The sequence below is a fragment of the Sycon ciliatum genome, chromosome 12 (genome assembly GCF_964019385.1).
Source record: "Sycon ciliatum chromosome 12, ocSycCili1.1, whole genome shotgun sequence".
NCBI classification, from domain to species: domain Eukaryota; kingdom Metazoa; phylum Porifera; class Calcarea; order Leucosolenida; family Sycettidae; genus Sycon; species Sycon ciliatum.
The window spans coordinates 4,615,940-4,638,523 of NC_088654.1; the positions used below are offsets into that span (position 1 = coordinate 4,615,940).

The window sequence follows — 22,584 nt, forward strand, 5'->3', positions numbered from 1 at the left end:
CACTACTCCTACTAGTACTAGTACTAGTACTAGTACCATAATACTCAATCACTAATAGTAATAGTATAAACAAACTACTTGTTGTAGTAAGACAAGACTAGACTATTATGCAGCTTTGCAGGGACCTGGGGCCGGGGACCAGGCTCTAGTCTAGACTCTACTATAATAATAGTACTCAGTGGGGATACGGGTCCGGTGCGTCGAAAATCGCGTGGTGAAAGCACGAACGACATCTCTTGCTAGGGCCTAACCAGGATCGTGTGGATCCATGGAGTAGAGACACGTGCATGAGCTTGGTGATCTCCATGGACAGATATAATGGAGTCGACTAGTCCTGTGCAGGGCTAGTACTAGTAGATCTACTAGTAGACCTACTACTACTACACACACACAGCGGCACTGAGTAGATCTACTACTACTAGTACTAGTACTACTAGCGCTACTTTCCTGTCAAGTGTCATGTCAATCTTGGCAATGCATAGTTTTCATACGCACGTGCACACCCACGTAGACCTACACTAGTAGTGTACCTGATTGTAGTACGGCCTCATTTTCTCTGTGCTGCGTTGACGAGTTCACAAAGGACGAAACAGTTCGAATAGAAAAAACGCAGATTGAGTATTCAAACAACGTAGATAATCCCCGGCCCCGGCACTTTTATTTTGAAAACTGCATTGATATTCACCGAAGGCCAGACTAGTACTACTGTAGTACAGCAGGCATGTACTACCGGTAGGCTAGTAGCTCCTAATAAAGCTAAAGCAAGCTAGGAGCGGAACGGCGACGATGTGGATTTCGTGACTACTGATGGTACCGAAAACAGCTGCGCTAATCGGCATTGTGTTCCTGAATCGGATCAGGAATGAGAGGCTCTATGAGCGTGCCGGCGCGGTTCCTCTCACTATCATCATCTTGAGAGCTAGGTCAGGCCCGTCGGAAGGACTTTGGAGGTGGGGCGGCCATGGAAGGGGGGTCCGGGGGTCCTCCCCCGGGAAAAAATTTCAAAAATTGAAGCCAATTGCAAGCATTTCCGGGCATTTGGTGCCATTTCAGTGTACGGTAACTACAATGAAAGACTTTTTGATTCTGCAAAAAAACAAGAAGATGCTACGATCGGGGACAAACATTACCCTCCCCAGGGAAAAAAATTCAACAATTGAAGCCAATTGCAAGCATTCCCAGGCATTTGGTGCCATTAGATCTACATGGACTTTTGATTCTGCAACAAACCACGATCGGGGACAAGGATTTGCCACGTTTGCGCTGAGATCATCGCGCTTTGTTGCAGTGTGCTAAAAAAAATAAAAAAAATAAAAAAAAATAAAAAAACGGCCGAAAAAGTGGGGCGCCATGGCCGCCTCGGCCGGTGCGGTTCCGACGCCCTTGTAGGTGGAGGCTCTTTGGGGACGTCCTCCGGCTCCCGGCTGACTCCCCACCATCACTGGCCATGGGAGCGTACTTCGCAGAGCCTCGTCCAGCGGGCTGGAGGGGACGACCAAGACACACACTACCAACACTACTAGTACTACAAGATGATGCCAAGCGGATTGGACTTTCCTTGTCAAGCAAAGTCGATCTGGAGGCTTTCCGTGCCCTTGCTGCTGACCGAAGCGGTTGGTTGGGCATCTGTGCCCGGCCGAGTGGTGTGGGCAGTCTAGTTTTTGTCTTCTTTTCGCTGAAACTGTTGTGGTCTTTCGTATCTATTCGAAGTAGCTTATGCGAATACCTTTGGCTGGTTTGCATGATTTACAATGTAAGTGCCCATGCAGCTGCAGGCCATACTGATGTCTACGCGAACAACCACATACAGTCATGTACTTGTAATAATAAATTTTAATAGGAGCGGAAAGTTCAGTCGCGAATGTGGAAATGTTTGATGCCCCAACTTTTCCTGCAATACCACTAAATGCAGTAATGCACAAGAAGTCCTGAAGCGAGACTCTTTTATTTATTTATTCATATTTCTCTAGGGCAGTTCCCACAGACCTGGCTATGGTCTCCTTACGGGGTACCCAAGCCAATCTTGTGTCATGTACAACAGTGGTGGACATTTGTCTTGCAAACATATTGTGAAAAACAATTCACTGATTTAGTAAGAAGAGTAGAGAAATGGGTAACTTGAATGAGAACTGAAGGAGCACCTAAATGGACACATGTACATATGTACATGTACATGTATGTGTAGATGTGTGACGGTGTGTTGATTTGCCAGTTACTCCTTGGACGAATCCATTTTGAAGTCTTGCACGGCACTGGTCCGGCCGTGAATAACCCATACCTGTTCGGTGTATATACATGTACACAGAGATTCACACACACATACACATACACACACATACACCATGTAACGCACACACACACACACCATGTTACATACACACACACACACACACTCACACGTACACAAACACGCATACACGCAATTATATGGGCATCCGCTGAATAAATTTGAAATTATTCTAATGCCTTTCAGGAATTTTTTCAATATCACAGGAGAACTGTGCAGTAACCAATCTCTATTGGTGCATACTTTCTAGCTATCATGTAGAGCCGGCGTAGAGTCGATAAGCTTGAAGAATGGCCTGACTCCAAGTGAGCACCAGAAAGAATAATAATAATTATGTAGAAAGGAAAAGGAAATATAGATACGAGTTGAGAGTAACTCTCCATCATTGTATCTGACCAGGCAGGCACAGTGGGTTGGTCAAAGACCATGATTGAGATACGAGAGGTACCTGGTTCAAGTCCTGCCTGGGAGCGTTTTTTCCAGCCGTGCTGCTACCCACAGTCAACTGGGAACTTGTGGCCAGGCACAAGGGGTACATGGATGCAGCTAATGGGGTCGTTCTCGGCACTTGTGCCAGTAGTTGTGAGACTTATCTACTCACCCCCACCGTTAGGCGCTGCATCTGCCGCTAGGGTTTATCGGGTGTTAGCGGCCGTCGTGAGTTCCCTTCGGGAACGGACACGATAATTTACTTTACTGCATCTGGTTACAGTGATGGAGAGTTACTCTCAACTCGTATCCATTTTTCCTTTTCCTGTCTACTTTGAAATACATTTATTATTGGCTCAACATCCGAGTTTCAAATAATAATTATCGTAATGTTTTCTTCAGACTTTTCCCGCTTGTGTCCTTCCCTCAAGCCAGCTAATTATCGTAACGTTGTCTATAAACAAATACATGCCTGGCACTAGTAGTAGAGAATGCATCCAGTGTGCTGACAGTGCTCAACACAACGCCCAGGTGGAGCGTAATTGCTTCACAGACCAACAAGGCCAAGGGCAAGCAGGGCTAGAATGTCGCTACTCTGAGTTTCATGCATACGGCAATCACCAGGCAACTGTGTAATCACTAAAGAAGTAAAAACTGCTGAGAAGAGATTTATAATAAGAATGGCGTAACTCCTCTGTAGCCTTGTCATGATTTTTAAATTTGTACCGCCCACGGCCGCACAAGTCCTTATATTATAGATTTATAGTCACGTTTAAGTTTGGTTATACTGGAGGAAGTGAATGGTGCTCCTCCCTACGTGGCAGCGGCCATGTGAGGAGCGACTCACAATTCCTCTGGTGAAGACAGAACAGCCACATTGTAGCTCTACGACAGCAGTAGCCCACGAGCCATAGTTTCCCGTGATCTGATTACTAGTGTACTATGCCAGTGAAACCTGTCTAAGACGACCGCTCAAGGGACCTTCAAAACGTGGTCTCTGTCACCAGGTGGTCGCCTTATCCAGGGTCAACTGACTGGAAATAGCACCCCTGGGTCCTGGTTGCAGTGGTCTACTAGAACAGGTGGTCGCCTTATCCGAGTGGTCGCCTTGACATATTCTACTGTACATGTATCAGTGTATGTGTACGCACTGTGACATTGGACGTGATGTGTTTCCCCAATGCAAAAAGGGTGAGCTCAATCAAACACTGTGGATTGTGCAGGGAGATGTGCTTTCTTGCAGGTTTGCCCAATGAAGGCTTGACATGCTAAAACTGGCACGAAAACTTTCCCATTATGACCCGTAGTTGTGAATGTGTAGCGGCCTGACCCACCTACATGTATGACTGGTGCCGTACTGAGAGGATGCAATACGAACTTTTAACTTTATATTTTTGAATTTTACTTACAAACTTGTGGCTGAGATGAAAGTGAACGCCACCAGACACAAAGCACAGGATCGTGCCGATCCAGGCCAGGAAGAACGAGAGGCCGTAGAAGACCTTGCCGCTGACGACTGGCGCAATCTGCAACGTCACGTGCACCATGGCTAATGTGGACACCATCGCTGAACAAAGAGTACACACAATAACGGGAGAGAAGAGACACATGTCTAGTTGCTTAGTTACTACTTTTCCTAGGGTGACCACGTGAATATTCCGCACCGTAGCAATTAACTTTCACCATCCTTACAACAACACCCACTACCCAAAACTGCTTCTCAGGTCCATACATGTACATGTACATGTGTAAGAATTTTTATTCTAAAAAGAAGAAATCATGTTCCACAGATGGTAGGTGAAAGGAAGTGTGTCATCGTTCAGATTTGACTTGACTACGTGGACTTGCGTCGTTGAATCATGCAAAGATGTGTGTGAAATTGACCGCCTTCAAACTCGGGAGAATGAAGTTGAAGACTCCACTGCAGCTGTACTTATGCTTGATTCATAGGGTGGTAACAACACCTGGCCATATTGCGGTAAATACACGCCTGCCCACACACGCTCTCTAGGCTGCAAAGTAGTTCTGGCACAGAGCTCTCCTTCTCACCACCACCACCACCACCACCAGTTCGCGCATGGCGATTATTTTTTTCCCACGCCTAGTCGATGCATGGGTACTGGTGTCCGACATAACAGGCTGGTACATCAGGTAGCGCATGGCGCGTAGTAGATGACACAGCAACAACTAAACATCGATTGCGACGCAGGTCGCAGGTTTCGTCCGGGCTGGACTCATCAGGCAATCTTCTCCTTGGATGGCTTCACACGGAGCTTGACGCGGGAGAATGTGTGTGGGCAGCCTGCGTGTATTTACCACCACCTGGCCAGGTGTGTTTTTACCACCGTATAAAACAACCGCCTCCAAACTAACATTTGAAAAGAAAAAAATATACATGTAGGAATATACCTCAGTCCTCAGCCCTGGTGGTGACGGTCAATTTTTCTTCGCACTGTTTTTCCGTTTTCAGCTCTCTCGATGAATAGGAATGTAAGTACAGGGAAACTGTCTGACTGTGAGACGACTGCTTAATTGAGACCTTCAAAACGTGGTCTCTGTTACCAGGTTGTCTCCTCACCAAGGGTCATTTGACTGGAGAATGCATACATGTACCTTGGTCATGGTTTCAGTGGTCTTTTAGGACAGGTAGTTGCCTTATCCAAGTGGTCGCATTGACAAGTCGGTCAGCGTTCTTTCTTCCGTAGCCTAGAGCTTAGTGTGGCTGTGTGCGCTGGACGTTGCTGTGAGTATGAACACCATGGCAAGAATACTGCTGCTACATGTGCATATTAAAAGCTTCTAAACTTGACGTACATTAGCTGAAACACTCGTCAACTGATCAATAGAGAGGCTAAGATTCACGTTTTTTGCGACGTGACGCACAATTTCACGTCAAATTTGGCGTGAAACTCCTAATTTCGACGTGAGCTGCAGGTAACTCGTGTTGTTTTTCGATGCGCGAGCCAAATAACGCGAGTTGACCTTTAGAGTCACGTGAGAAAAAAACGTGCATCTTAGCCTCTCTACATCCTACTAGTACCTGATACGTTTTTACGGAGTCTGAAGAGAATGTTGAACGGTCTCTGCTGGGACAACGACTAGACCATACATAGCACACTGGTTAGAGCATCGCTGGCCTCAAGCGAGGGCCCCTCATTCGAATCTTGGGGGGTGACAGTCAGTTTTGTCTTCAGACGTTTTCCGTTTGCGTATTTCCCTCAAACCAGTGAAACGCTAAAAACAATGCGCATTCATGTAGAGTAACTGTTCTTACCAGTGGAGAGGAAGAGGAAGGCGCAGATGTTCCAGAACAGTATAACAGTGTTTGTGAGTGCTCGTCGGAACAGCACCAGGCTGATGATCTGTGAGACCGTTATCAGGACTGCCACCAGAGCTCCGATGCCCTGGTAATCTGCAGTGCATTCAGTTCAGGCCGCATGCGAACACACAGACATGCACCACACACACACACACACACACACACACACACACACACACACACACACACACACACACACACACACACACACACACACGTGTGTCCAGTGTAAGGCACCGTATACGTACATGTACATGTATGCAAAGTTCCACATCTACATCTACATCTACATGTACATATATCTGGATGAGAGATGGCGACAGTCGCATTATCTGACTGTATAATGCATGTATCTCGTTACCTTGGTGGACTGTTAGTTATAACTCGTAACTTATTGTTCCTTTCCTCTTTTCTTAGTACTTCAGTTCATGTACTAAAGTGATTTTACTTGTAATGAAAACGTTGTGTCGAGGTACGCAAGGTTTCACATCTACCTGGGTGAGAGATGCGCAATCTTCGGCGCTAGTCTTGGGTCCGGTGGATTCTGCCGCTAGAAAAATTGGCAGAATTCGGTACTTTTTCTGGTACGTTTCATGCATGTTTGGTATGTGGATAAAGGAATGGAGCAGAATTCGAGTAATTGCCCGCCATAACGTTTATTATGGTTCTGCCAATTTCACTGCTTTTCGAGCAGAATCCGCCAGTGCCTAAGCGCTACTGCCTATAAGTGTATGGACAGTTCAAGTGTGCAGTCCAAAGACCCTCTAAGATTGTTTCTAGAACACACAAGCAACATAGAAGGGGTCTGCTCCAAACGTCGCCCGCGCTTCCTACCGACTGACTAGATACCGCTGACTGACTCACAACTGCGTCTCGAGCACCTTCCACCAGGAAAACCTTCAAGGAAGAACCGTTTACTGCTCAATACACGTTTGGGGCAACAGGGAGGGTAGTGTGCGTACATTGTACTTCTTGGGGCAACAGGGGGGGGGGGGGGTGCGTGCATTGTACATGTACTTCTTGGGGCAGCAGGGGGAGAGGTACATGTATACATGACATGTACTTGAAGTACATGTACATGTACCTGTAGGCCAGCGGGGAGGGGAGGGGTGCATACTTTTGGGGCAGCGGGGAGGGGAGGGGTGCATATTTTTGGGGCAGCGGGGAGGGGAGGGGTGCATACTTTTGGGGCAGCGGGGAGGGGAGGGGTGCATACTTTTGGGGCAGCGGGGAGGGGAGGGGTGCATACTTTTGGGGCAGCGGGGAGGGGAGGGGTGCATACTTTTGGGGCAGCAGGGAGGGGAGGGGTGCATACCTTTGGGGCAGCAGGGAGGGGAGGGTGCACACTTTTGGGGCAGCAGGGAGGGGAGGGGTGCATACTTTTGGGGCAGCGGGGAGGGGAGGGGTGCATACTTTTGGGGCAGCAGGGAGGGGAGGGGTGCATACTTTTGGGCAGCGGGGAGGGGAGGGGTGCATACCTTTGGGGCAGCAGGGAGGGGAGGGGTGCATACCTTTGGGGCAGCAGGGAGGGGAGGGTGCATACTTTTGGGGCAGCAGGGAGGGGAGGGGTGCATACCTTTGGGGCAGCAGGGAGGGGAGGGTGCATACTTTTGGGGCAGCAGGGAGGGGAGGGGTGCATACTTTTGGGGCAGCGGGGAGGGGAGGGGTGCATACTTTTGGGGCAGCGGGGAGGGGAGGGGTGCATACTTTTGGGGCAGCGGGGAGAGGAGGGGTGCACACTTTCGGGGCAGCAGGGAGGGGAGGGGTGCATACTTTTGGGGCAGCGGGGAGGGGAGGTGTGCATACTTTTGGGGCAGCGGGGAGGGGAGGGGTGCACACTTTCGGGGCAGCAGGGAGGGGAGGGGTGCACACTTTCGGGGCAGCAGGGAGGGGAGGGGTGCACACTTTCGGGGCAGCAGGGAGGGGAGGGGTGCATACTTTTGGGGCAGCGGGGAGGGGAGGGGTGCATACTTTTGGGGCACCTGGGAGGGGAGGGGTGCATACTTTTGGGGCAGCGGGGAGGGGCGGGGTGCATACTTTTGGGGCAGCGGGGAAGGGAGGGGTGCATACTTTTGGGGCAGCGGGGAGGGGAGGGGTGCATACTTTTGGTGCAGCAGGGAGGGGAGGGGTGCATACTTTTGGGGCAGCAGGGAGGGGAGGGGTGCATACTTTTGGGGCAGCGGGGAGGGGTGCATACTTTTGGGGCAGCGGGGAGGGGAGGGGTGCACACTTTCGGGGCAGCAGGGAGGGGAGGGGTGCACACTTTCGGGGCAGCAGGGAGGGGAGGGGTGCATACTTTTGGGGCAGCGGGGAGGGGAGGGGTGCATACTTTTGGGGCAGCGGGGAGGGGAGGGGTGCATACTTTTGGGGCAGCGGGGAGGGGAGGGGTGCATACTTTTGGGGCAGCGGGGAGGGGAGGGGTGCATACTTTTGGGGCAGCGGGGAGGGGAGGGGTGCATACTTTTGGGGCAGCGGGGAGGGGAGGGGTGCATACTTTTGGGGCAGCGGGGAGGGGAGGGGTGCACACTTTTGGGGCAGCGGGGAGGGGAGGGTGCATACTTTTGGGGCAGCGGGGAGGGGAGGGGTGCATACTTTTGGGGCAGCGGGGAGGGGAGGGGTGCATACTTTTGGGGCAGCGGGGAGGAGAGGGGTGCATACTTTTGGGGCAGCAGGGAGGGGAGGGGAGGGGTGCATACTTTTGGGGCAGCGGGGAGGGGAGGGGTACCGGTAATACTTTTGGGGCGCCAGGGGAGGGGCGGGCGGGGGGGATTCCCTTTTAAATAACAACATGGTCATTGATAATACGTCACAGTCTACAAGGCAGTGTCAGTCACGTGACGTACATGATTGTCCATGCACCAGTACACAGTCTCCATGGTGACACGCGTGGAACAATCCAATACTTGAGCCAAGCTTAACACTCGTCACCCAACATGGCGTCACTGCATGGATAGAACAACACACACGCGAACAAACACACACACACACAATTGCACATCACGTAACTACGATAAGAGATGACTCCTGTCCCTAGAGACTTTTAGAATTTAATACAGGAAAGTGTTTGCTTCACACACTGGAGCTACACAATGATCTCTAAGCACACACACATACATGACTGTACACACACACACACACACACACATACACGCACACATACACGCACACATACACGCACGCACATACCCCAAAACCACGCACATACCCAAAACACGCACACACACACACACACACACATGTACACACACACACATACGTACACGCGCCCTGCGACAAATCTTACCAATGGCGATAAGAACGGCTGCAGTTGCCAGTACCGAGGTAATCATCGCCAGCATTCTCCTAGAGTTTAGCTTGGCCAGATTCTCTTGAACAGCTCCATCGGTATCAATACTATCTTCATAGATCGAATATCGGACTGGTTCCAAAAAGGTACTGCTACTCCCAGTAGTACCCATGCCACCAATGCGTGCGTTGGTGCTAGCGACAAGACCGCTCAAGGTGTGACTCTGTGAGGCTTTCCAGCTCAGCTCCTACCCGCCTCAACCTGCTCTAGCAGAGGTTATTGGACGACTTGCGCAAGTGACTCACTCACTGCTATCCGCTGTCCAATAGTGTGTGGTGTTCACTTACGTGGACGCGTTTCCAGTGTGTCCTCTCACAAAGATAACTGCAGATAGACGACAGGCTTCAAACTTGACGACAGGCTTCAAACTTTGCCAAGGCTTTCGTTGCTGATGGTGAACGAACCTACACTTCAGGCGCATGTTCAATGCTTGCCAACAGCTGGTGGTACAACTCACTTTCTCGCCTTCGACCAGCTGTATCTCACACTCTCACTCCCAGGATACCTGTATGGCTGATTGGCCTTCACATCTGTATATCTTCGTGGCGACGTTCCGTTTCGTGTATAGATGTACATGTAGGTGTGTGTGTGTATGTGCGTATGTGTGCACGGGTGTGTGTGCGTGTGTGTGTGTGTGTGTGTGTGTGTGTGTGTGTGTGTGCATGTGTTTGTATGCGTGTGTGTGACGCCGTGGACCTCGTCAGCAGTACGATTCATAGCACCAATGCGAAGGTTCGGGGTCGAAGACCTGGGCATCATCTTGCTATCAGGGCCTCTGCACACATTGTGGGCATGGGAATGATATCTTTGCTAGGGACAGTGCGCGCAGTGCACTGTGAGCATGCGTTGTGTGCCTAAAGAACATCATGGCAAGTGTGGAAGTGATGAATTCTCTCATGAATAAAATGAATACAAGTACACGTACTAATAGATGATGATGATGATGATGATGATGATGATGATGATCATACTTCGAAGTACATGTGTACATGCACATGTATCACTATCAGTCGCCAGCAGACGTTGCCTTTAGATTCCGGGCTAGGAATCAGACTTTGAGCTTTGTCCCAACTAATTTATTTACTTGCACCGGCAGGCTGTCTGCAGTTGATCAAGGACCAGGATACGGCTGCATTGGCATTGCATACATCTGCTTGCTGCTATGGGCTGCAAGCGTGCTGGTCGTAATCAGAATCAGAGATGGAAACCAGAAGCCTGCTCAGCTGTTGCCAAGCTGCGCCTCAGGTGCTCGTCGGGACGTCCCCATGACATCATGATGACATCACGGATGTCCGGTAAAAATGAAATCATCACCTGACTGTAGAATCTTGAGAACACTTACCCTCTCCACCTTTGACCGGCACACACACACACACACACACACACACACACACACACACACACACACACACACACACACACACCTTCCTTCCTTGTACCACTGCCGTGTCCGGCTATGTGACCCCCAAAGGGGCAGACTCGGTTTTGTGCTGTCCATCAGGGCACCCCACGGCAGTGTTTTGTCTCGTTGCATTTGTGGCCACTCTCATCCTGCCGTCGACGAAAACTACGGTGGCATACTGGGCATTGGAACGGCTTCGTTACCGGTCGAGTCCTGATGTTGACGATGTGCTCAACTCCATCACGGCACCTCGGACGCCATTCCTCCCTGTCCCGGGCGATGTCGATGAAGTCGTCAACTGGAATGCCGATGAAGGTAAGGTCAGCCTTGGGCTTGGCAACACCTTTCCACCGCTTCCTGGGGCCATGAGGTGGGCGCTTAGCTGGCACGGCCCCGTACATCGCTGCAGCGGAATGCGATTCCCCATCCGAGCAACGTGTCCCAGCCACCGGAGCCGGCGCCTCTGAACCTAATCGACGATATGCTCAAGGTCACCCCACATGCGACGAACCTGGAGGGAAGAGATTCGATCGGTGATCTGCCGTCCCCGATCCACCTTCAGCATCAACCATATACATTGCAGGTGAAATGACTCGCGCTTCCGTACGTCCCTCTGTCTCAGCGTCCAATTCTCTGAGCCATAGAGCAGGATGGCAAGGACCGTGACGCCATAATTATACCACCCGTTTTGCACCGATGTGGAAATCATCATTGCAGAAAATGGTCTGCTTCAGGCTGATAAACGCACCCGAGGCAGCAGCGACTCACCGTGATACATCGAAGGTGCTCCGAGCATCGGGCGTAACCTGGCATCCCAGGTAGCGGAAGGCATCTACACACTCTACTGTGCCATGTAAAGGAGCTCTGTCTGATGGTAATACTCCACTCCCGGCAGGCATGTACTTAGTCGTTGCTCTGTTGACGGTCAAGCCAAACGAGCTCGCGACTGTCTGGAAGGCAGAGAGTGCCCCCTGAGCTCCAGCATAAGTGTTGGGAAGTATCGCTGAGTCATTGACAAATTGGCACTCAGTGATTCGAACCCGGGTGAGTTTTCTCAGCCTTGTGTTGAATAAACGATTCACAACGCAGCCTAAAGTCAAGAACCGCGGTGTTGGGTTTCCAGTAGCTTATGGGATAGATATGATCCAGTACGAATTGTCTCTAAGAACGTGCTATCTCTTAATTTGCTGGCCAAAAATCCTATATATAGGATTTGAAAATGTGTGCCTTTTATGCCGTTGTTATTGGTCATCACGACCAATAATAACGGCATATTAAATGGTTTTCATGGAAGTTGTTAATATGTTTGAGGCATAAATGTTTACATTTTAGATTCATAGGGCGATAATATTTCTGATGAATACCCATTTTCAGCAATAATTGGAAATTTGAGCATAATTGTTCAGCTGCTGTCATGGAAAGGACTGAAGCAGTGAATGTGCAGAAGAACATTGCAGGTGTGGCACAGGGTGGTTTCTTGACGACATATCGCACATGCCGTCATGAAACTACCAGTTTTAAGGATAAAACAAGGTCCAATAAAATCTCAAATCCTATATAATTATAGGAATCGTAAAATAGGGCACAGGCCTTAGTAATATTGGGCAAGGAGATGAGCCTGAGATGTTAGTGTTTGAAAAAATTATCTTATTCAACTCTCGATATCTACTAAGACCTAGCAAGGAAGAATTGGTCACATAGGTTTTGCTATTCTCATGCCACACCCATTTTGAGTTGAAAAATATGACCAAAATCCTGTATATAGGATTTAGCAAATTAAGAGATAAGAACGCAGCCAAATTGCCCAACAAAAATTTAATGATAAGAGCGCCCCAGGTTAACCCCTTGGAACCAGCATTCTTGGACGCGCTCCTCTACTGTCAGTATGTGATGTAATACTGTCCCTCCAGGAAATCGCGATTCCACGGATGCAACAAATTTCGCGATTTTGGCCCAAACCCGCGATTTTCAGCAAAATCCGCGATTTCCCACGTTTTTTGTTGTTTTCTGCACTCTATTTCATGCACTTTTCACACAGTGCTTTCCATGATCCTGTACGTTATTTGCACAGTACGACTAGTACTACTCCGAAGTAGATATACGATGCAACAAATTTCGTGATTTGGCCCAAATCCGCAATTTTCTGCAAATAATTCCGCGAATTCCTGGCAAGTTCTGCATCATTCCGCACTTTTTGTCGCATTTTTTGTTGTTTTCTGCCGCAATTTCTTGCGCAAGTTTTCGAGAGTTTTTTCCGCAAATTCCCGCAGGGACAGGTAATACCACTCCAAAACTACATGTACATGATGATGTGACATGTGTACTGTTATTCCGGCCAACTGTGAGCCAGGCGGCGGTTTCAGCACACTCGGGTAGTGGCTGCAGCAATTAATTGCTAACTACCCATGAATATCCTGTGACTACATACAGAGGTGTTATCTACGGTGTCGTGTGCATGGGAGTATTTTGGGGAAATTCTTGATGTCCTATGTTATCGAAATTAGCTATAAAGTAAAAAAGTTCGCCTCATGTTGGCGTACGTTCATCACCTCGCCATTGCGTCTTTATGATCGACTCGTTCATCACCTCACCATTGCAATCAATGTATGATCGAAGTAGAAAGGACCATGCCAAGCAATCTGGACAAGGTAGGGAAAAGTGCAAAAATAATGGGCACAGGTTCACAATACAGTAAAAACCTGTCAAGGCGACCACTCGGATAAGGCGACCACCTGTCTCAGACGACCACTGAAACCAGGACCAAGGGATGCTATTTCCAGTCAAATGACCCTGGATAAGGAGACCACCTGGTAACAGAGACCGCACTTTGAAGGTCCCTTGAGCGGTCGTCTTAGACAGGGTTTCACTGCATAACACCCAGTGTTCTTGTTGAAGGAATTCAGACTATTCTGGAAATTGTTGAAGAGTAACAGAATCAAAATGGAATTAATATTGAAGACATAACGGATGAATTAGCTTCAGTAGAGTCTGTGAACCTGAGAAAATGTTTTTCTACATACATGTACATGCATGTATAAATGCAGCTGAAGATTCTAGGTCAAATTATAAAAGTTGTAATTGCTGTATCATGGAGTTGTACGCGTGCACGATCAAGGGATAGGAAATCTGTAAGCTGTCCTTAGTTACATTGAGCTGTCTCTGAAGCTGCTGCAACTCACTCGGAGTACGAGAGTACCTCTTCATTCCTTTCTGTCCACTGTAAGGCAGGCTAGACTTGCAAACAAGAGCCAGATCGTTCTGTACTAGAATAGAGTTAGGTTCCCTACAGCACTACTACTCAACTCAATAGGATAAGGGAGAACGACATCAGTCAGAGAAACACTACATCCTTGTTTTGTGGTTGTTCCTGTTGTATACTTTATATAGAGAGGGGGGGGGGGGGGAGGGGGATCAAAACAGGCATAAGCCTAATAACTATGGACCTCTCTAGGCTAGGGAAATGCTGCCACATAAGTGCTGAGTGCACACGGAGGAGCAGCAGATACGGAACACCGACCGGAGCGGGCAATCACGCCGACCGGAGTTGGCAGTTACGCCGACTGGAGCGTGCAATTACGCCGGGCAAAGCGGGCAGTTACGCTGACCGGAGCGTGCAATTACGTCGACCGGAGCGGGCAGTTACGCGGAACGGGCAATTACGCTGACCGGAGCGGGCAGTTACGCCGACCGGAGCGTGCAATTACGCCAACCGGAGCGGGAAGTTACGCTGACCGGAGCGGGCAATTACGCCGACCGGAGCGGGCAGTTACGCTGACCGGAGCGTGCAACTACGCCGACCGGAGTGGGCAGTTACGGTGACCGGAGCGTGCAATCACGCCGACCGGAGCGTGCAATTACGCCGACCGGAGCGGGCAGTTATGCCGACCGGAGCGTGCAACTACGCCGACCGGAGCGGGCAATCGCGCCAACCGGAGCGGACGATCACGCCGACGGAGCGGGCAATCACGCCTCCCTGTAGAAGTCTGAACTGCAGTGATGCTGCACTCCCAACGATGACGTCATCTTCAGCATGGCCTCGTGCATGTACTTCAGTTTGGCAATCTGGAAACAGATAAAAAAACACCATTAATTTTATAAAATAGAGCTTGAAAGTGACCACGCCTGGAGTCAAAAAGTAACTACTCCCGGGTGAAACGGTGTTAATCAATAACATTGCGTAGACATTCTAATTTCGCAAAACAATTCATAAAGCTCTCGTCATCCATCCAAATTGAAATGTTTCCTAACGTCTGCTGCACTCACTACGCTGTACTTGTATGTGTACAGTAAACCTGTCAAGGAGACCACTTGGATCAGGCGACCACCTGTCCCAGAAGACCACTGAAACCAGCACCAAGGAATCCTATTTCCAGTCAAATGACCCTGGATAAGGAGACCACCTGGTAACAGAGACCAGGTTTTGAAGGTCCCCGTGAGCGGTCGTCTTGGACAGGTTTCACTGTACATTCATGCAGGTGTGTAGTAGCCCGCAATGTGAGCCAAGTAATGATCATGGGTCCCTGGCCGGTATTTTCAGCATGCTAAGTACAACATACTGTCACTCCAGATTGTGGCCCCTGTGGCGATTAGCATGTGGACTACATTTGAGTGACTCCTCAGTAACCCTTTGGCACTTCCTACTTGTATGTGCAAAGGATCTCCAAGATTTTTCCTAAAATATTCCTGTTTTTTCTTCGATATTCTGAGTAACTGTTTTTCGAAGAAAGAAAGAAAACTATAATTATGCAGCCATTGCAGATAATATGATTGAATGAATAGGTGGACCAGACCATGCACAAGATATACTGGAGTTCCATTTCTCTGCCCCAATGACAAGACTTAGGTGACACTTGTGGTTCAGATAGGAGAAGCATACGACTGCGTGGTCAGGGGATGCACTTCCAACACTTGTTGGTACAATCATTTCCCATAAACACACAAAACACACCAACTTGTGCACGCATGCACGCACACGCCCACACAAACATCCACACCCACACGCACACACCACACACACACACACACACACACACACACACACACACACACACACACACACACACACACACACACACATACACACACAAACACACACACACACCAACAACACACACACACACACGCACACAGGTAACCCGGTTCGCTTACCTCGGTCTCCGTGAGAATTGAATCTAGCGTTGGTGTCTGTATTCGTACAGCCGGTGTGATTTCCAGTCCGTACATCAATCTATGATAAGCTTTGGCTGACACTGGGTACTGCAGAAACGTCACACGCCAAACATGATACTGACATCACATGGTATAGTGTATAACAGTGTTACCCATGGAGAAGAATAGACTCGGGGTGCAGAGCTAAGGATTATGCATTTATAGCGAGAAAAGGACCAAGGACCTACTGTCGTGGACATGGAAATCCACTTAATCCAGTCGATTGACCGGGGCCGGCGCCCTTAGCCCGTACAGAACCTTGCACCCAGTGCACAATCAGGTTGATTCGATGCGACCACCGCGCTGCATGCAGCGCATACCTACGTGTGTACCGCTTACCAATGGCTGCATGCCCAGCGCCCCTGGGGCTGCTAGACGTGCGAGCGGATTGCCATGTCAACGACAGTCACATGTATATGGTGTAGCGTGGAATAAATTGCCCGAACGACTGCGTAAGATGGTCAATCACGACCCCCCCCCCCCCCCCCCCCACTGCACTCTACCCCCCCCCCACTACACTCAGCCAGAAGCCAGAAGTAGTCCATGGTGAACAGGTATGTATGCTTCAAAAGGAAAGTTTAGGAACCCTAAAACCAACAAAGGCACACACACACACACACATACACACACATACACAAACACACACACACACACACACACACACACACACACACACACACACACACACACACACACATACACACACACACACACATACACACACAACCACATGCACACACACACACACACACACACACACACACACACACACACACATACACACACACACACACACACACACAACCATATGCACACACACACACACACACATACACACACAAACGCTATATACTGAAGTATGTACAGCATTTCGGTTTTCACCTTGAACCGCAGCGTGAAGTCCGCCAAGGTCAGAAAGCGCTGCACTCTCTCGGCATCCTGTGGCCTCTTGGCGTGGTTCTCACACAGCCAGACAAACAGCCATGGGAAGAAGTTTGCAGCAATGCCACTATAACCACTGCCATTACTGCGCAGACACTTCAATGAGAACACGGCTTTCGCTGTGAAGAAGCTGACACAAACAGAGAAAAAGGGTGAGCACAGAATATCCAAAGATTGATTCAGGACAACTAGACGTCATGGTAGTCGCTACTCAATTCTCCGCATCAGTTTCCAGTGCCCATACATTCTTCATGATGGTAGATCTGATGGACCATGTGCTTGTGGACATACAACAATGCTCGGAATCTTGAGGTTTCCCTGGGCCCGGTGGGGGGGGGGGGGGGGGGTGGAGGTCCCGCCAGTGCATCCACCATAGTTCATGCGTGTACTTATAGGATGGCTGGTGACAGCATGATCGACCAGATAGACAGTAGAATAACAGTTAGTGCCACCAGTTTACATTTGTACAATGCACGTGCTAACAAGAGTTAATAACCCCCTGGTACATGGTGCGCACCTGCGATTTGGGGCATGAAAGAGTTGATTGTAAACTACGCACCATACTCCGGCAAATACGGTATGCATGGTTACGGTATGCATGGTTACAAGTTTGAAATCATTTTGGATACAAGGAACGACAGCAACTCACCGAAAGTGGGGATCGACCCTGCGAGCGGCCGTCAACTTCCCCGCCATTGCCGTGAGATGGAGACTTGTGTCCTTGTAGAACCGAATGCGGCCCGACGAAGCCAGCCATTCCACCATACTTGGTGTGAGCGTCCTGCACGTACCCACAACGACAGCAGAGCAACGGTCAGGGATTTTCCTGCATGTACAGTCAACTTCGCTGATAATGACTGCGGATATCACGACAATTCGCAAATAACGACAGAATTTTCATGCCCAGAGCAAATTCCCATCTAACTGTAATACATATAATGAGACTTCGGATATAAGGATATAGGGATACTTCGCGAATAAGGACACTTTTCGTATGCCCCGCCGAGTGCCGTTATATGCAAAGTTGACTGTACGCCTGCGTAGGAGATTAGATGAAGCAAAGCTGTGAAAATCACGGTGACAGTACTCTGGCTTTGACGTTTGAGACCGGTTTATTAATTGATGTGTTTTGCTCATTAGACTTCACTGTGATTTTCTTGGCCAGTAACTCTGAGCCCTACCGAGTAGACCTGACAAGGTGGAAGCAGCTAGCTGCCAGGAGATTGTGTACAGTCAACTTTGCGTATAACGACACTCGGCCGGGCATCAGAAAAGTGTCGTTTTTCGCGAAGTGTCGTTATACACCGAAGTGTCATTGTAATTATAGTATTTCAGTTACTCAAATCTGTGGACAGCAACTGTTTCGCTCTGTTAGAGCTCCTCAGTATTTCAGTTAGATGTGACTTTGCTCTGGGCATGGAAATTATGTCGTTATTCGCGAACTGTCGTTATATCCGCAGTCGTTATTAGCGAACTGTCGTTATATCCGCAGTCGTTATTCGCGAACTGTCGTTATATCCGCAGTCGTTATTAGCGAAGTTGACTGTACGTGAATAGATATGTAGGGCATTGTCCTCATTGCAAGAATACCGCCAGTTTCACTCCATATACAGACAGAATTGTTCATTTCGCGGAATCGCCTGCGCAGCCCAATGAGAGAATGACGCCAATCCGGACAGCAATGACAAAACTACAGAGTTTCCAAGGCCAGTTTTTTTTTTAAAGGTGCTAACGTACCTTGCCAGAGTGCTCAGACTGACTAGGCAGTGAGCCCTGCGCAATGTTTCCAATGTCCATGTCCATGAATATCTGAATGTCTATGTCTATGTCTCGTATCTACTGTAACTTTTCACTTGAGAGAAATATGCTCACTTCCATTGCTATTCCTTCTGTACTCGACTTGTTTTATTCAAAGCCCCACATTTAAGTGAATACTATAGCTAGAGCTAGAGAGAAAAGGGAAAACAAGAAGGAGTCCAGGTGGAAAAGGAAATGTCACTTGAAAGATTAGAACATTGAACATTGTGCTAGCTTGTAGCTAGTTGCCTACTGGTACATGAAGTGTAAATTCTGTCCCTGTGCTGTCCTGCACTTGCAATGTTTGCATCTTCTCCTACATCCTCGGGAGTGGAGACGGACATTACCGTTTTCCTCTTCTCGTGTGGAGTGGGTCAGCGGACAGCGTCAAGTGCGCTACAGGTGGCGTGATAAATACTTCCTACTGCCAGAACACACACACACATACACGCACATATACACACACACACACACACACACAACGGAGCAAGCAACGCCCTAGGGGCCTACCTATGATACGGAAGTGGGCTCTCATAGATGCCGAGTGCAAGATCTCCTGTCAAGTTCATCAATTGCTGGACACGCTGCATCCACACGGCATCATCCTGCGCAAGAGAAGAGCAGAACAGACAACATGGCGCAAAGGAGAGCAGCTCAAAGACCAAAGAGACGGTATCATGTGAAATGTACTCAATCGCAAGATAAGCATGCAAGTCAGTGCTCAGGGGGGGGGGGGGGCACTTGCAGTGCTCCACCATTTACAGAACCAACTGTCTTTCACCGACAGTGAAAATAAGAGTGCTGTAGCCACTGCAACCTTTGCGATCCTGAAACATTCGCGATTTTCGTGATGGGCGTGAAATCATGAAAGCAAGTGGGCGCGAAACGCGAAACGTTAGACTCAAGTCAATCATCAAATTGACTTCAATCCCAAACGTTTGCAGGTGCAAACTTGTTTGTCATCGCAATTCACAAACTAAAACGGACGCAAAGGATTCCTCACCTCGTCTTGAGTAGCTAGTTGATTGACGACAATGACGACAGCTTCACAATGTGCGGATATCTTCAGCATAAATTGGGCTTGTTTTTCCAATGAGCCGCAGTCTCTAAATGTTCCTGTTGGGTACCAGCATGTACATTGGGAAAGAGCGAAACGGCAAAGACACATACAGAGATAACATGAAGAACAGTGAACTTCGCGTATAACGACACTCGGCGGGGCATCAGAAAAGTGTCCTTATTCGCGAAGTGTCCGTATTATACCCGAAGTCTCATACAGGTAGATGGGACTTTGCTCTGGGCATGGAAATTCTGTCGTTATTCGCGAATTGTCGTTATATCCGCAGTCGTTATTAGCGAAGTTGACTGTATAAATATAACAAAATCGTACAGATTTGACTTGTTTCTGCGATATCTTAGGACTTCCCGTGTGAAATGAGATGAGTCTCGAGATCCAGAAATAGGGGCTTATGTCGTTTTGCGGGCAGTACGGAGAAAAATGCAATCTGAAAGTCGTGTTTGTTAGGCGAAGTATAATTCACCTATTGAAACACCAATAACTCTATGAAACATTTTAAAAAAATTGGACCTAGGTTTTAACAGAGTGCTCTGCTGGGATACAGCAATGCCATGGTATAGATATCTCAAAATGTTCAAAAATGACATAAGCCCCCCTTTTGGGATCTACAGGGTCATGTAACATGTGTACATGAGAAGCTAGTCAGGACAGATAGCTACTTCAGACGCTCTAACGTGTCGACGACATCATCCATAGGAGCTTGACTACACTGAGCAACAGTCTGATATGTTAAACTTGAACTCCTCGAAAATGGACGGAGAAGTCGATGGCTGGTACACACGAGAGGGTTGTGTTTTTGTATGTACCGTATTTTCCGGAGTATAAGCCTAACTTTGAACACTCAACATTGATGCATTCACCACCAAAAGGGGGGGGGGGGGGGGTGTGCGCCTCACATCCCGATGATCAAATTAACGATGGTAGATAGGGTAGATGGTTTTTTTTATTACGTGGCAAGAAAACGGGGGTGCGGCTTATACGAATACTCCTGCGCGGCTTATACTCCGGAGAATACGGTACCGTATTTCCCCGTAAGTTAGTACGTACTAACTTTCGAACTTAGCAGTCACATGAGTACTAACTTCCGGGGGTGGTACTATCTTTCGGGGAGTACTTTTTTATCGGGGATAAATGACACGCAGTGGGAAGCCTACGCAACTCTAGTGTCCGTGCATATGATGTATGTACTGTACGGTGTCTGTACATGTAGGACGGGTACGAACTTACTATCTTTCGGGGGGAACTGTCTTTCGGGGTGATAACCTTGGCAGTGGAAAGTGTATTTTATAGGGGGTACTAAGTCATTGGGGAGAACTAACTTACGGGGAAATACGGTATGCTAATTGCCAAGTACACGCCCAGCCACATGTACACGGAAGCAAATAATTATGAGAATGGAGTGATATTATTATTATTTTTTTTTTTTTTACTATGTTCACATAACCAGCTCGAAAAGAATATGGAAAGACAATGGTACGGAGACTAGGACAAACGTGACAACTAATGAGCAGGCGCTGCACCGAGACGCAGCAGTGATGGTGGGGCATTGATGCCTCTGCCGCCCGTTATGGTCATGTCTTGACAGTCCCCCCCCCCCCCCCACACACACACAGTTTAGGTGCCGTATCTGACGCCTGATCATGGGGTGGTGGCGTCCCACGGAAGCGAAAAGACGGTTCTTGGCCCGCCCCGTATTTAAAGTGAACTCATGCAATTTGATTTTAAAAACACAGAGATCTCTTGGTGGCCACAATGGCATTTTTCACCATACCCTAAGAGCTGTGGCATCATTCATGATCCACAGCCAGAAGGCAGCAATGCCTGTACTTTTTCTCTTTCTTTCTTTCTTTCACGGTTCATGTTGGACTCTGCTGGAGGCCAAGTTTTGCGCATCCGTAGAGACGCCAGCACCCTTTGTGTATCAAGGCGCGGATGCAGCTCCTAAAGCGGTGGGAGGTGAGTAGATCAGACCCAGCACAGAGAGTGGTCAAAGACTGAAAATCCCATTCACTGCATCCACCTGCCTGTACCTATGGTGAAGTAAAGTAAAGATGACATAAGATTTATAATAAATTCGGAACGACGCTTCACGCAGCTTCATTATAGCAACTTGTATTGTGGCAACACTGGCCAACACGCAGATGCACTGCTTCTTCACAAAGCTGAACAATTCTTCTTTCTTCTCAACGTTTCGGTCACTCTGACCATCTTCAGGATGAAGCAGACACGGAAGCAAGGCAGACTTTAAAACAACAAGCTGGCTAGGTGCGTGCGGAATACAGCGGGGAAGAATGGAACTAGCTGCTCCTTGCGATTTATAAGTTAAATAATGCTATGTTATTATAACCACCCAGAACAAGTTAATTGTTCCCTTACCGCCCGCAACAACCGGCACTCTTCCAGCACACTTGTTGTGTACATGCCTCACAAGCTGAAAACGCTCTTCTCCACTGAGCTGGCATCACAAAACAAACACCAACATGAAAACACACGAACGCGCACACGATCATTGCAAAGACCTTACTAATCATGTGAAGAAGAGGTTGGTGCGACTTCGGCGACACTTAGGGAATTGTGTGTTGGAATAGCACAAGCTCACACGTAGGGAGTAACACACAATTACCCTACTAATCAGTGCGTCTTATTTTGCAGTTGCATATTTTTTTACGCGTGCAACTCTTGTCGAAATTTTCGGTAAATAATGGATCAACGCCACTGTTATCTGGACTATGACTGTACTCCAGAACTAAATATTACGACAGAGGTTTATCATCAT

The 22,584-nt window shown here is 48.5% G+C and overlaps 2 protein-coding genes across 2 annotated transcripts; both read right to left on the reverse strand.

Annotated features, from left to right (window-relative positions):
- Positions 1-2,033: 2,033 nt before the first annotated feature.
- LOC135828144 (uncharacterized) lies at positions 2,034-9,840 on the reverse strand. The gene is made up of 5 exons (XM_065340584.1): positions 9,319-9,840; positions 8,879-8,977; positions 5,991-6,128; positions 4,126-4,283; positions 2,034-2,278 (listed from the first exon to the last, which is right to left on the reverse strand). Exons 1-5 carry the CDS (start codon positions 9,491-9,493, stop codon positions 2,213-2,215), a joined length of 636 nt encoding a protein of 211 aa, XP_065196656.1. The 5' UTR covers positions 9,494-9,840; the 3' UTR covers positions 2,034-2,212.
- A 3,553-nt stretch (positions 9,841-13,393) lies between these two features.
- On the reverse strand, positions 13,394-22,263 carry LOC135828308 (4-hydroxy-tetrahydrodipicolinate synthase-like; the record flags this gene model as incomplete). The annotated part of the gene is given in 7 exon segments (XM_065340759.1): positions 13,394-14,845; positions 15,932-16,039; positions 16,874-17,063; positions 17,583-17,714; positions 19,241-19,335; positions 19,734-19,846; positions 22,185-22,263. Coding segments are annotated over 7 exon segments (816 nt in total), but the record flags the coding sequence as incomplete, so codon positions are not given.
- Positions 22,264-22,584: the final 321 nt, after the last annotated feature.